The sequence below is a fragment of the Hydra viridissima genome, unplaced genomic scaffold (genome assembly GCF_058129835.1).
Source record: "Hydra viridissima isolate aposymbiotic clone 2 unplaced genomic scaffold, HvirCarnegie_v1 scaffold_8, whole genome shotgun sequence".
Classification (NCBI taxonomy): domain Eukaryota; kingdom Metazoa; phylum Cnidaria; class Hydrozoa; order Anthoathecata; family Hydridae; genus Hydra; species Hydra viridissima.
The window spans coordinates 922,225-937,500 of record NW_028324307.1 but is presented as its reverse complement, the minus strand read 5'-3'; the positions used below and the strand labels follow the sequence as shown (position 1 = coordinate 937,500).

General features: G+C 32.5%; 1 protein-coding gene across 1 annotated transcript; it reads left to right on the top strand.

The window, feature by feature from the left end:
- Window positions 1–13,673: 13,673 nt before the first annotated feature.
- LOC149884424 (arminin 7246-like) lies at window positions 13,674–14,358 on the top strand. Its single transcript, XM_090096437.1, has 3 exons — window positions 13,674–13,834; window positions 14,000–14,098; window positions 14,193–14,358. The coding sequence occupies exons 1-3, from the start codon at window positions 13,777–13,779 to the stop codon at window positions 14,285–14,287; spliced, it is 252 nt and encodes an 83-aa protein (XP_089952563.1). The 5' UTR covers window positions 13,674–13,776; the 3' UTR covers window positions 14,288–14,358.
- The last annotated feature ends 918 nt before the right edge of the window (window positions 14,359–15,276 follow it).

Genomic DNA, 15,276 nt, shown 5'->3' with positions numbered 1-15,276 from the left:
TTTTTTTTTTTCTTTCTTTTCTTTATTATAATAGTTCCGGTTTAATTTGATTAATTATTTTGCCTGAAGTTGCTTTGAAGTCACAATGATCTCAATCAATACGTCTTTCCACCCAACCAGGGAAAGATCCAAACTCAAACTAGAAATGGGTTTTGAAATTACTAGACAAACAAAAGTTCAAATGATTGAACATCAAACATAGCAGTTATGGTGTATGCGTTTAAGTTCCTATGTGATTGGGGTTATGGTTTAACACGAAATGATGTCATGGACTTCGTATACGACTACCTTCTTCGTACAAATCAATCAGACCTGGCAAAGACTGGCTTTATGCATGGTACAACAGAGTTTAATTTTTATACTTTAGCTTTAAATGTATTTCTGGGGACCTGGTCAGGATTACATCCCTTAGTGATGCTTACACTAATCCCGATTTTGCTGATGTTTACACTGGTCCTAACTTTAACAATAATTATCTTCAGCCATGAAATTTATCTATAAAAATAAATATATATATTAACTTATTAACAATAATTGAAAATAATAATAAACCATCTATTTTTTAACTATTGTAAACTCTTAACTTGTAAAGTATAATTACAATTTCACAATTTTAATGACTCTGAATTTAATTACTCAAATTATAAACTACCTTAACCTAAACAATAAAAGGTTTACAAATGTTAAACATTATTCAAGTTAAAATACTACAGTATAAAATTCTTGTACATCGGCAACAATACCATTCAACACTATGTATATATATATATATATATATATATATATATATATATATATATATATATATATATATATATATATATATATATATATATATATATATATATATATATATATATATATATATATATATATATATATATATACTCAGCAAGCACACAACGTTGAAACAACTTTGAAATAACGTTAATCGACGTTGATCAACGTTATTTCAACGTTGTTTCAACGTTGTATGTTTGCTGGCTATATATATATATATATATATATATGATTTGAATGTTGACATCTTGTATAAGAGTGTATGTTATATTAATAAAAAACATCAAATAATACGAATTCTCTAAATACAAATATTAATTTATTAAGAGAAACTTTTGCTGGATTATGGTTACCAGAATCATTAAATAAAAGTTTCAGGCCTTTTTTTTATTTAGAAAAATCTATCAATAAAACAAAAAAATTGAGGTTCCTATTAACTCACAAACTCATATCACTCAACCTGATATATAAGAAAATGCCGGTTCTGAGCCATTGATACTTTCCTATACTTAAGGATGCTAAAATTGATGCGTTGGTTAACATTTCTTATCGGGTTCTGAGACAAAAAACCTTTTTAATACTTATCATGTTGTATTTTTAGCGTATTGGTAGGTTTTCAATACTTAATAGGTGGCTTTAAAAAGCATCATCTATTTTTTCATGAAGAAGTATAAAAATAATCATGTTATTTCTATACCTTGATCTAGTAACGAAGTTCTTCAAGATGTCTAAATATTATAGTTCTTACGGATGTTGTCTTAACCAAAGACTTGATTGTAGTCCATTAAGCTAAAGCAAGACTTCTGAGCAGGCCTTGTTTTGTAGTGACCAATAGCCAAGGTTCTGTGATCATTTAATAGGATCCTCTTATCATCTTTTGAGCTGAGTGCTATCATTTAATAGTATTCTTAAAAAAGAACGTTTTAAGAATGTTACCACAAGGTGTTAATAATGCTTTGAAAGTCAAGACCTTCATTTAAATTTTTTAAGACGTAAAGGCACAAGTGACCGCAATAAGAGGTATTACCAAACTGCACTCTTTCGCTGTTGTAATAAACGGGACTCTTCAAATAGTCAACCAGTTCGACAAGAGGAGGTTGAGCGTATGAATCAAAGCTGTATTTTTTATTACCGTCTTTGTACCAGCACACCCAATGAAATCCTCCAGTGCTTGAATCACCAGTGTTTGCAATACCGCATTCTTTTTTTCTCGGTTTTTTTGGTAACTCGTCTCTTACAAGAACACCTCTAAAGTTTTCTAATTCTAACTGTTTAGCAGCCTTTATCAGTTGAAAGTTGGTTAACGCCTCGTTGGGTAAAACAATTCCTTCTACGTCAATCCAGTCGATTATTTTTAAAAATTTGATAAAAAGTTTAAGCTTTTAATTATTAAATCATTCATGGAAAATCTTTTAGAGAATGGAGCCTAAAATGGGTATGCTATTGAAGGGTGAATTAGGTCCGAGGAGTAAACCAGAACCGGAAACAAGAGTGCTTACAAGCGTACCGAGCAAGGGGAGTAGAGCACCGATGAAACCTCCTGTTATTTCATGTCCTTTTTCAGTTTTAACAAAGAGTCCTTTTCCAGTTTTAATGAAGAGTCCATCGCCTTGGGTATTTCCAGTCCAAGGTTTTAAGAATAAGCCAGAGCCAAATTTGGTTATTTTTATGCCTTTTCCATCTTTGCTCAAGTAAAATGTTTTAGGCTTATTAGTTGAGCTTGCAGAATCTTTGCTTGTGCGATTGACACCTCGTCCAGCGATAGAATCAACCATAGCTGAGCCGGCGGATGAAGCAAGTCCGCCCAATAAACCTTTTGCAAGTACTGGAGCTGCACGAGAGGCATGCGTTCCTAGTAAAGGTAAAAGGGCACCGATGAAACCTCGTTCTACTTTTGCGTTGTGCATGAGTTGTTTTTTGCTGAGTTTGAGCGTGACACCTTTTCCGTTGATGTAGGCTTTTCTAATTTGGTCGAGTTGCGCGTTAGTGACAGCAAGAACATGTTCGCCGTTCAAGTCTTGATGAGTGAGTCTAATGCTAGCAGCAGTTTTGTCTTGAATGGCTTTTTTAATTTTGTCAGCTTGTCCTTGCGAGATGTTAAGTTTAATGTTTTGATACATTTTTATGTGTTGAAAAATTATTTATTTCACTTCTCGAATGTGATTACGGATCGTAATGTCCTCTCCTCTAAAATCGATCAAATCTCCATTTTGATCAATGATGCGAGTAACCATTGTTGAAATTTCGAGAAGTTTAACAGGAAGATAAATTAAATGCGTAGGTCTTTCTATGATTTTGTAACCGGGGTTAACATTTGGGTAAAAGGAGTAGATGCAATTGAGTTGGGTTCCATTAATATAGGATGATCCGATAACGTTGTTAACAATTCTGATGGTGTTGGAGCTTAAAATTTTAGCAATATGATCAGACTCGTATTCAGAATTGGAGTTTAATTTTCTTTTAGTAAACCCTAAAACTGAAGCGATGCTGTTCTCCACGTCAAAGTCAATCAGATAATTCATGCCAAGTTTAATGGTTGATTTTAAAGTATTAATGTTGATTCCAATTTGAAGGCTGTTTGGAGAGTAGTTAATTTTATTTGCAATGATATAACTTCCACGTTGAGCTGTTTTTATCGTGTTTAAAATTGACTTTTGCAGATAGTCGTTGATGTCTTTAATTTCATAGCTTCCATCAGGAACGATGATGTTTTCCCAATGAGCTCCATTGTTCATGCTGTATTTGAAAGAATTGTTTTTACTGTTTACATTTGGAATGCTGTTGTATGTTTCTAAGCCGAGAAAAGCCATTTCATAACTTTTTCCTTTGTCGAAAACGATTTTGTCTAAAAATTCAGTCGTGATAACACTTGATTTGCCATCTACATCGATTATAATACCAGACATTTTTTATGTCGAGAAATTTTTTTAAGTTAGAAAAAGGCAAATTCGTCCAACCCTCTTCGGTATTTTCCACCGTCCTTTTTTGACGATAAGTCGATAACAGCAAATCCGTGAGGCTCATCCCAGCAATCTTTGCAAAACTTTTTAGATTCTTCTATGGTCATGTCGTTGGAAACGCGGTCTCTATAAATGAGATTGACGTCACTTTCGTCTTGAGGAAAGAGACAGATAAAGTTAGCATTTGTTCGTATGGTTTTTCTAGGGAGCATGAAATAGTTTTGAGCGAGGTAAAAGCAGTCAACGTTAGAGTGTCTTCCTCGCATATAATAGGTTTCGCATTTGTTTTGTTTAGCATCTAGCAAGTCGTCAAAGATCATTAAACTGTTTTTGGTAGAGTCTAAGGATTCAGGTCCAGGCACATCGTCATCTGTTTCGAAAAATTGGCATTCCATGTCTGTTTCTACTTCCAAATATTTTGAAAAATCATCAATAACATCTTCAGGGCTTAAATTCAATTTTTCCATTTCTCCTTGCACTTTGAACAAATGAAGAATGAGTTCTTTTGGTAGTTTCTTCTCAAAGGCTTTTTCGAGTATTTGGTATTCAGGTTGGTAAAGAGATTTGCCAAAGACTTGCAAGTGGTTATAATCCAGCCATCCAGGCTTGAGCAGTAAATTGAGAAGCAAGGTTGTTTTTCCGCAACCAGACTTTCCGACGATAAGTCCTCGAATGCTTCTTGGCAAAAGCTTGTTGTTGTTTCTTTTGGTTTTTCCAATGTTCCATGACAAATCAGTAACTTCCATTTTTATATTAAAACTTTTTTTTATATATTAAAAATGTACTGCGTTAAATGCAAAAGGAAAACTGAAACCATTCACTTGAAAAAGGAGATGACAAAAAACAACAGCCCTGCAAAGTTCTTTCTCTGTTGTTTTTTGTCTCTCATTTTTTAAGTGAATGGTTTCAGTTTTCCTTTTGCATTTAACGCAGTACATTTTTAATATATAAAAAAAAGTTTTAATATAAAAATGGAAGTTACTGATTTGTCATGGAACATTGGAAAAACCAAAAGAAACAACAACAAGCTTTTGCCAAGAAGCATTCGAGGACTTATCGTCGGAAAGTCTGGTTGCGGAAAAACAACCTTGCTTCTCAATTTACTGCTCAAGCCTGGATGGCTGGATTATAACCACTTGCAAGTCTTTGGCAAATCTCTTTACCAACCTGAATACCAAATACTCGAAAAAGCCTTTGAGAAGAAACTACCAAAAGAACTCATTCTTCATTTGTTCAAAGTGCAAGGAGAAATGGAAAAATTGAATTTAAGCCCTGAAGATGTTATTGATGATTTTTCAAAATATTTGGAAGTAGAAACAGACATGGAATGCCAATTTTTCGAAACAGATGACGATGTGCCTGGACCTGAATCCTTAGACTCTACCAAAAACAGTTTAATGATCTTTGACGACTTGCTAGATGCTAAACAAAACAAATGCGAAACCTATTATATGCGAGGAAGACACTCTAACGTTGACTGCTTTTACCTCGCTCAAAACTATTTCATGCTCCCTAGAAAAACCATACGAACAAATGCTAACTTTATCTGTCTCTTTCCTCAAGACGAAAGTGACGTCAATCTCATTTATAGAGACCGCGTTTCCAACGACATGACCATAGAAGAATCTAAAAAGTTTTGCAAAGATTGCTGGGATGAGCCTCACGGATTTGCTGTTATCGACTTATCGTCAAAAAAGGACGGTGGAAAATACCGAAGAGGGTTGGACGAATTTGCCTTTTTCTAACTTAAAAAAATTTCTCGACATAAAAAATGTCTGGTATTATAATCGATGTAGATGGCAAATCAAGTGTTATCACGACTGAATTTTTAGACAAAATCGTTTTCGACAAAGGAAAAAGTTATGAAATGGCTTTTCTCGGCTTAGAAACATACAACAGCATTCCAAATGTAAACAGTAAAAACAATTCTTTCAAATACAGCATGAACAATGGAGCTCATTGGGAAAACATCATCGTTCCTGATGGAAGCTATGAAATTAAAGACATCAACGACTATCTGCAAAAGTCAATTTTAAACACGATAAAAACAGCTCAACGTGGAAGTTATATCATTGCAAATAAAATTAACTACTCTCCAAACAGCCTTCAAATTGGAATCAACATTAATACTTTAAAATCAACCATTAAACTTGGCATGAATTATCTGATTGACTTTGACGTGGAGAACAGCATCGCTTCAGTTTTAGGGTTTACTAAAAGAAAATTAAACTCCAATTCTGAATACGAGTCTGATCATATTGCTAAAATTTTAAGCTCCAACACCATCAGAATTGTTAACAACGTTATCGGATCATCCTATATTAATGGAACCCAACTCAATTGCATCTACTCCTTTTACCCAAATGTTAACCCCGGTTACAAAATCATAGAAAGACCTACGCATTTAATTTATCTTCCTGTTAAACTTCTCGAAATTTCAACAATGGTTACTCGCATCATTGATCAAAATGGAGATTTGATCGATTTTAGAGGAGAGGACATTACGATCCGTAATCACATTCGAGAAGTGAAATAAATAATTTTTCAACACATAAAAATGTATCAAAACATTAAACTTAACATCTCGCAAGGACAAGCTGACAAAATTAAAAAAGCCATTCAAGACAAAACTGCTGCTAGCATTAGACTCACTCATCAAGACTTGAACGGCGAACATGTTCTTGCTGTCACTAACGCGCAACTCGACCAAATTAGAAAAGCCTACATCAACGGAAAAGGTGTCACGCTCAAACTCAGCAAAAAACAACTCATGCACAACGCAAAAGTAGAACGAGGTTTCATCGGTGCCCTTTTACCTTTACTAGGAACGCATGCCTCTCGTGCAGCTCCAGTACTTGCAAAAGGTTTATTGGGCGGACTTGCTTCATCCGCCGGCTCAGCTATGGTTGATTCTATCGCTGGACGAGGTGTCAATCGCACAAGCAAAGATTCTGCAAGCTCAACTAATAAGCCTAAAACATTTTACTTGAGCAAAGATGGAAAAGGCATAAAAATAACCAAATTTGGCTCTGGCTTATTCTTAAAACCTTGGACTGGAAATACCCAAGGCGATGGACTCTTCATTAAAACTGGAAAAGGACTCTTTGTTAAAACTGAAAAAGGACATGAAATAACAGGAGGTTTCATCGGTGCTCTACTCCCCTTGCTCGGTACGCTTGTAAGCACTCTTGTTTCCGGTTCTGGTTTACTCCTCGGACCTAATTCACCCTTCAATAGCATACCCATTTTAGGCTCCATTCTCTAAAAGATTTTCCATGAATGATTTAATAATTAAAAGCTTAAACTTTTTATCAAATTTTTAAAAATAATCGACTGGATTGACGTAGAAGGAATTGTTTTACCCAACGAGGCGTTAACCAACTTTCAACTGATAAAGGCTGCTAAACAGTTAGAATTAGAAAACTTTAGAGGTGTTCTTGTAAGAGACGAGTTACCAAAAAAACCGAGAAAAAAAGAATGCGGTATTGCAAACACTGGTGATTCAAGCACTGGAGGATTTCATTGGGTGTGCTGGTACAAAGACGGTAATAAAAAATACAGCTTTGATTCATACGCTCAACCTCCTCTTGTCGAACTGGTTGACTATTTGAAGAGTCCCGTTTATTACAACAGCGAAAGAGTGCAGTTTGGTAATACCTCTTATTGCGGTCACTTGTGCCTTTACGTCTTAAAAAATTTAAATGAAGGTCTTGACTTTCAAAGCATTATTAACACCTTGTGGTAACATTCTTAAAACGTTCTTTTTTAAGAATACTATTAAATGATAGCACTCAGCTCAAAAGATGATAAGAGGATCCTATTAAATGATCACAGAACCTTGGCTATTGGTCACTACAAAACAAGGCCTGCTCAGAAGTCTTGCTTTAGCTTAATGGACTACAATCAAGTCTTTGGTTAAGACAACATCCGTAAGAACTATAATATTTAGACATCTTGAAGAACTTCGTTACTAGATCAAGGTATAGAAATAACATGATTATTTTTATACTTCTTCATGAAAAAATAGATGATGCTTTTTAAAGCCACCTATTAAGTATTGAAAACCTACCAATACGCTAAAAATACAACATGATAAGTATTAAAAAGGTTTTTTGTCTCAGAACCCGATAAGAAATGTTAACCAACGCATCAATTTTAGCATCCTTAAGTATAGGAAAGTATCAATGGCTCAGAACCGGCATTTCCTTATATATAACCTGTTAAGAGAATTAGGTTAAAGGTCATGCCTTGAAGACAACTTACCTACTCTGATAAAAAAAACTCCAATTTAAGTTTGGTAGAAATAGCTCGTAAACCTTGGATGATAACCTAGTAGTAGTATCACAAAAAAAACTCATTCCTGAACAAAGTAAGTTAATGCCATGAAGGGCATCCGCATTTAAAAAACTGTTCCAACTCTTCCGTAATGTCCTAATTAAATAAGAAAATGGCATTATGGAAACCACCGAACCACCCAAAATGTGGAACTCGAAAGGTTAAGCGTAAAACAAAATTAAGAAAGAAAAACAAACATTTTGTTTAAAAATACTTTAGATAGAATTTATATTCATTACAATGAATTTATAAGGTATTTCTTAGTTTCAAACCTTGGTTTGTCACACTGAAATGTTAGTTTAACTCGAATGACTCCATCTCTTGCTTTCTTACCACAAACTGATGTAAAAGTATTTGATACAATCTTTATGCATTGATCAACTGGTTGAGTGTAGTTAAGTATCTTTACAATTCCAATTGTATCAGAAATGTATGAGATCATTTTTTTTTTAATTATGAATTGAGATCTGTTTTGTTAAAGGAGGCTTAGTAACATTAACATTATGCCAACTATTCATTTCTACATTATCTCCAGCACTTAAACTCAGATTGGGCCTTTTAAACGGTCGAATAGACATCTGATTATCATAGGATTCCCTATATTTAATAATTCGCCTTAAACCTAATTCTCTAATATGTTCTCTTTTATCTACTAACATAGACAACAAAAGTTTTTCAGGGTGACAGAAATAGGCATTTCTTTGTAATACTGGATCTACAATGTTCTTAAGGTCGTCGGATAAGTAACAAGATTTTTTTATCATTCAAAAGAAATTAACGGATTCATACATGCAAGTTGGTTTCATTTCTATTTCAAACCAGGTGGTGGAGTATACTTTAATAAAACGCTTGGTCAAAATTTTAAGATCTAATGATGGGTTTACTGTGGATATATATAATCTTAAAATTCTGTTGGCTGTTAATCAACGTGAATGTGAGATCTTTCTAGGGTATCTCAGTGACAAGAACATTGATATATTACCACTTGAATTTCCATCACAATACAGATATTTTTAATCAGTACTTAATTCCATTGGATCGATATTTGGATGTTCCACTTCAATGGGTTCAAATGAAACAACCAATAGTTTGTCTCAATTTTCTAACATTTTTCCAATAGCACCTTTGAATCCTGTAGGATGATTTATTTTTCCATCTAGGTGTTGAATCAGATAGCGGAGAGGCAACTCATTAGTGTGTAATAAGCATATAAGCCACTGTACGGGGAGATCAAGAAATAATCCTAATAAATAATACCATTTTTCCATTCTTTATTTGTGACAGTACCAACAGCCTTTACTTGCCCTAATATAAAACTTTTTATTTGGATTCTCTAATACTTGTCCTCTTTTTTATCCTGATAAAATGTTACGTCCTTTTTTCTTTTAAAAAATATTCCTTGAACTTCAAAATGATCATTTTTTGCACATTCTTGAAGTTGCAATCTTCAATTTTTTCGTACTCTTCTTATTTTATTTCGATCAACTATTCTTCGTAGATTTTCTTTTGTTACAGTTTGAAAATCCTTTAAAACAGCATTAACTTATTTTGAAGCAGATCGATCTGAAACTCCAATTCGATCGCAGGCTAGTGCTAGATTACACAGCTTAAATCTTTTTTCAGAAGTACAAGTATAGTAAAATTCTGATGATGTGTCGATATCAGAAGCTTTAATTCTAAACAATTCTTCAGATATATTACTCAAGTTTTCTTTTTTAAAAGATGTTGCTTCTTCAATTTCTCTTTTACATGAAGATTGAAAAGGAAATAATTTTTTACTTTTTCCCAATATATTGTCTGCATAATAACAATTTATCCAGGTGCGATGGTTGTACTGCCTTTCTTTTCATATCGTCGGGTGACAGGAAAAAGGCATGCTTTACCTTCAGAACAACCAAAAGTGCAAGTTGTTAGCCAATATACATCACCATTATGTAATATCTGTACAAAGGATTTCTTTACTAGACGAAATGAAAAATTCTGCCCCAAAACTGGATCCTGCAGACCACAAACACTAGTTATCATTTTTTGCACTGAATTATTAGCAGTGTCTTACAACATTTGGTTGGTTGTAATATCTTTCATATCATCTGAGGAAATATTTTTTTTAGGAAACGTAGTCAAACTCTCTGCTGACGGTTTATTATCAATGGAACTTCATGAAATTTTATGGTGTTGTACCTATATATTATGGCTATCAATGTATAAAATTTCATGCAGATATCTTGCTTGGTTATAAAGTTATAGGCCAAAACGTTTTGCAAAATCATGCATTTTGACAGTGTTGGTACCAAAAGTTTTTAGTTTTGGTAAAAATACTTTGTCTGATTGCCCTGAATTTTTGTATTTATACTCTATAGGCAATAGGCAACAACTTTTGTTATTAGAGTTTTGGAACTAGACCATTTGCTAAAAAACTGTGGCCACAAAATCATTTCGAGCCCCAAAACTTACTTATAAAATTGGCAAATCAATTTTCAATGAAAATGACCAACTGAGGGGTCCATTTTGCATTTTTTGCTACCTTGAGCACCAATCAACATAAAAAATTATATTGAAAAATATCAAAAAATTGCAACTTTTAGGTCAGTTTTTAGATTTTAATAAAATAGACCTTTTTCGTGTACATTTTCTATGCATTAGTATAGGTTCAAAATGAAAAAGCAATAAGTAACCATGGCTTTTTTTGCATGAAAAACTAAAAATTAAACTTAGATTATAAAATATAACGGAATACATGTACGCATAACACAAATTGGGGGGTTTTGCCCAATAAGTTAATTTAAAGGCTTCCTATTCATTTTAACGCTTCCTCTTCAATTTTTCAGCTAATGTACTCGTTTAAATGAAACGATAAAGTTAGATCGCAAAAAATAAATGTTTCAAAAAAAAAAAAAGTAATTTTGTTTACAAACCTGCAGTCTTTAAGATGAAAATGAAAATGTAAAGAAAACTAGTTCCTCTAAAATGTAACAAATCTATAAAAGTATATGATTTTTTAGTTTTGGAATAAATTTAAGTGTCCCAATTAAGGAGTTGTACACATTTTGGTAACTCTTCCCTACATTATTTTCTAGAATTTTCCACGTGACTATATAAACGAATAGAGGTGACTCTCATGACATAAAATGTCACATTAGAAATCCCATACTCAACACTGCATCTTTTATGAGTTCCAGCTTGGTCATTCCGCCAGTGAGGCCAAGCATAACATATTCTAAGCCCTAGGATGAGACACTATTACCAAACACACTTGTCAAATTTGGTTTAAAAGTTTTTGTTCAAATGATTTATAAGTGGAGGATCGTCCGAGGTCTTGTGATCGAACTGAAGTTGATTCTGTAGCGGTGCGTGTAGCCTCCATACTGAAGCCACTGTGTAGCCTCCACACTCCAATGTTCTCATACATCAGTGCTGCACTGCCTTCATTAATTGGGAAAGATTCTAAAACAGGGGATTTGGGTTCCCTAAAGTTTGATACAATATGACAAGGACATGGTTTGGAGATCTGCACATTCTTGCTCTCCTAAATGCGACGCTTTTATTGCTTAGATCATTTAATCACTGGCTATAAAAAGTGAGTACATTACGAAAACCACAAACGAAAGCGTCAGTGAGATAACGCTCAAAAGCGGGCTAAAAATGGCGCAGTCTGGCAGCTTCTACAAAGATGAGATCGATTCTTTGCCTAACAAATGGAGAGTTGTTGTTGATAATAATGAAATATTATCATTCTTATCTAACACATCCGTGTAGCAAGCTTAGAAACTGTAAACTATATTGCCGCCAAACTGTAAACTATATTGTAAAATATATAAACTATATTGTAACTAAACTGTAAACTATATTGTAAAATATATAAACTATATTGGTGCAATATAGTTTACAGTTTGGCGGCAATATTTTTTTCTTAATTTAGAAATATACAGTCCTTTAATACTGCGGCAAAACATTTATAAAACATGATACCAGGGAGGGCAGTAAAGATACTTAGAACTTAGAAAAATTTATTTGAAATGCCATCTACATTACAAACAAACAATTGAATCAACTTTATACGACAATCTGCTAAAAGATTAAACTGCTGGATTATGTTCAATAATCGCTCATTATCATTTATATTGCAAGTCTTTCCTTTTAAAATAAGTTGCATAAACTGTTGAATAAATTGTTTTTAATTGTATACCTGATAATGATTCATAACGATTCGTAAACCAGCGAATAGAAGCTATTTACACTTTATTTGACTTTTATTGCAGTGTTTGAGCAAATGTCTTTTTTTGCAACCATTCTTCATTTAATTCTCTGCTTACATTTCGATTAGTAAAACACGGGATCAATATTTTGGTGACCGTTTTGTTACTGAGCCCAGGATTTTCTCTGTTTGTTATTTTGTAATATTTAAATTATTTATGTATATATTTAAATTAATTTTGTAAATAACTTAAATTACTTCTATAACATTTAAGTTAAATAAAAATTAAAATAAATTAAAAAATAAATTAATTTTTTAAGTTGAGCATCGTAGACACTTGGTAAATCTATAAACTAAAGCGGTAATTTTATAAATTATAGCGGTAATTAGGTTATCAAGTATAGAAATTAGTATAATTAATAAACTCGATTTAACTTTTTTGTCATCAGTAAAATTGATCTCATATTTTCAAATTAGCTTTAAAGAAACTGAAACTGAAAAAATTTAAAACAAAGTTCTTTCGTTTTGGGTTTTGTATTAAATTTCATTCTAAGTTTCGCTTTATTTTTCGCTAAATTTTTTTCTTCTTTCTCTTTATTTCGTTGGAAAAAATAAAAATATAAATGATTTTATTGGTACCAATTATTGTTCTTAAAAAGAAAATAGAAAAAATTCTGATTCTGAAGGAATTTGGAATTTTAGATAAAAATCGATCAAAATCGACCGAACTCAAAATCCTAGTAAAAATGTCAATATTGGCCGATATTAGCATCCAGATATAGTTCGCTACTCGGGTTGATCTCAAAGTGTTAATGTGCCATGAACAGAATAGAAAAAACCTCGGCTTACCTACAGACCATGTAGACAATAAACTTTCTAAAAAAAACAAAATTTGGTTTTTAAACTCTTATCAGCGTTCTTGCATTAAACTAAAACCTTAAAGTCTTGTGTTTTACTTTTACATAGTCGCGTGTCATGCGACAGAAAGAAATTCATCGACGGAAAAAACAACGATTTCCGAGGCTTTTTACATTACGGTGTTTTTCGTTTGGCGTTGCTGAAGTAAGGACACATGACGTAATCTTTATCGACGAAATTTTAGGTTTTTTCCTTGACATTGACGTTATTTTATAAAATGTTTGTTGATAATTATACCCAAATCGTTCCCACACCTATAAAAATTGATGCATAATTAAATAAACAAAGATTCGTTTTTACAACGAAACCTTTCATTTTCAAAAATCTCTTTCTTGTTGCTCAAAGCAGTAAACGAATGAAAGAGTTATTACTAAGCAGAATATTTACATTACAACAACAGAAAATGTTTTTATATATGAGATTAAAATTGAAAAAACAGTTAATAACCTTTCTAAACAAATTTACAAATAAAAGCATCCTAATGCTTGTGCTTTATGTTCTTTCGTGATGCATTATTGTTTACGCTGCTCAATTTCTCAATAAAAACACCTTCGTACTGCATAATTATTAAAAAAAACTTTGGCAATCATGAGACCAGTGCACGCAGTTTTGTTTCTGGCATTGATTGTCTTGACATACGCTAGAAGTAAGTATGCAATAAGCTTTGAAGGCAGAAAGGGTTTTTTCTCTTCGCTGTTCCTTTTCTTCATGTGAGCTGCTGTTGTTTTTTGATTCAAACATTGTTCCAGTGAATGGTTTTTAAAAGTTATTGTTTACTAACAATCCAATGAGAGAAAACTTTCAAATTTAGGTAATGAGGACGTGAGAGAGGAAATCAAAAACGAAATTGAAAAAGATATCCTTGAAGATCTTGCGGAAGATGAAGGCGAATTAGATGATAAAGGCATTGGTAATTTTTATAGTTTTTTAGTTTTTAGAAAGAAAGGTATATTTTTAATGAAAAATATTTTTGTAAATGTGTAGTTTTCGAACTTATTTTTTAGAAGTCAATGATGCGAAACAACTTTCTTTTCGATTTTGCCGAATTGGCAAACTTCGTTGCAAAAGATTGTCATTAAATGGGCTGGTAAAAAGATAAAAGATAAACGAAATTTTTTTTGAAAATAATTTGTAGTATTTCTGTCCACGAAGAAAATTCCAATTTCTAAATAGTAATTTATTCGTTTCAAAGTCAAAAAAATAAAAATAAAAACTTTCTAGACCGTAACTGACCATCTATATTTCCGAGGTATTGTAAAAGAGTATTGTAAAGGTTATTCTAATAAATTATTGACTTTAAAAGACACTAGATGTGTCGACTGGGTAACTGACCATCTATATTTACCAGGTATTGTAAAAGATATATGGCCAATTCCATAGTTCAGTGACGCATCATGCGGAGAGATTTCCTTTAGTAAAAATTTTTCTATGACTCAAAAATAATATTTTATTACTCTAAATCAATCTTGAATTAAAATTTTATAATATAAACTAAAAACAATTGTATTAACATAAAACTGCTACATAGCAAAAATTAAATCATGATTTCAGTTAGGCACCGCCGATTCGGTTCGTAAAATCCGCAAAAAGCCAATCCGACTTATTTTGCGGATTAAATCAGTCAGTTCGTAAAAGTTTTTCGGATTAATAATCCGAAAACTAATTTACGAACCACTAGCGAATTTTTTTTTGCGGATTCACTTCGCTGTTCGAATTATCAATCCGAAAAATTTTTACGAACCACTAGCGGATTTTTTTTTTGCGGATTCTCTTTGCTGTTCGGATTATTAATCCGAAAAATTTTTACAAATCAATTTAACTTTAATTCGCTTAGCGAATTATACGAATCGCGTTTCGTTCGCGTCACCATTAAATGTCCAAAAAAATTACATTTTTATTATGTGCGCGTCCTATAAATAGTGGATTTCTTTTTTATTTTCAATCAGTCCTATTTGGAAATCTGAACCTACAACAATTCGTTCAACAGGTCAAGTCTACTATTCTTCACCTACATTTATTACGGTAAGCCATTATTATATTAATTCGATTTAACAGTTAAGAATATTTCAAACTGAATTTTTTTTTTTT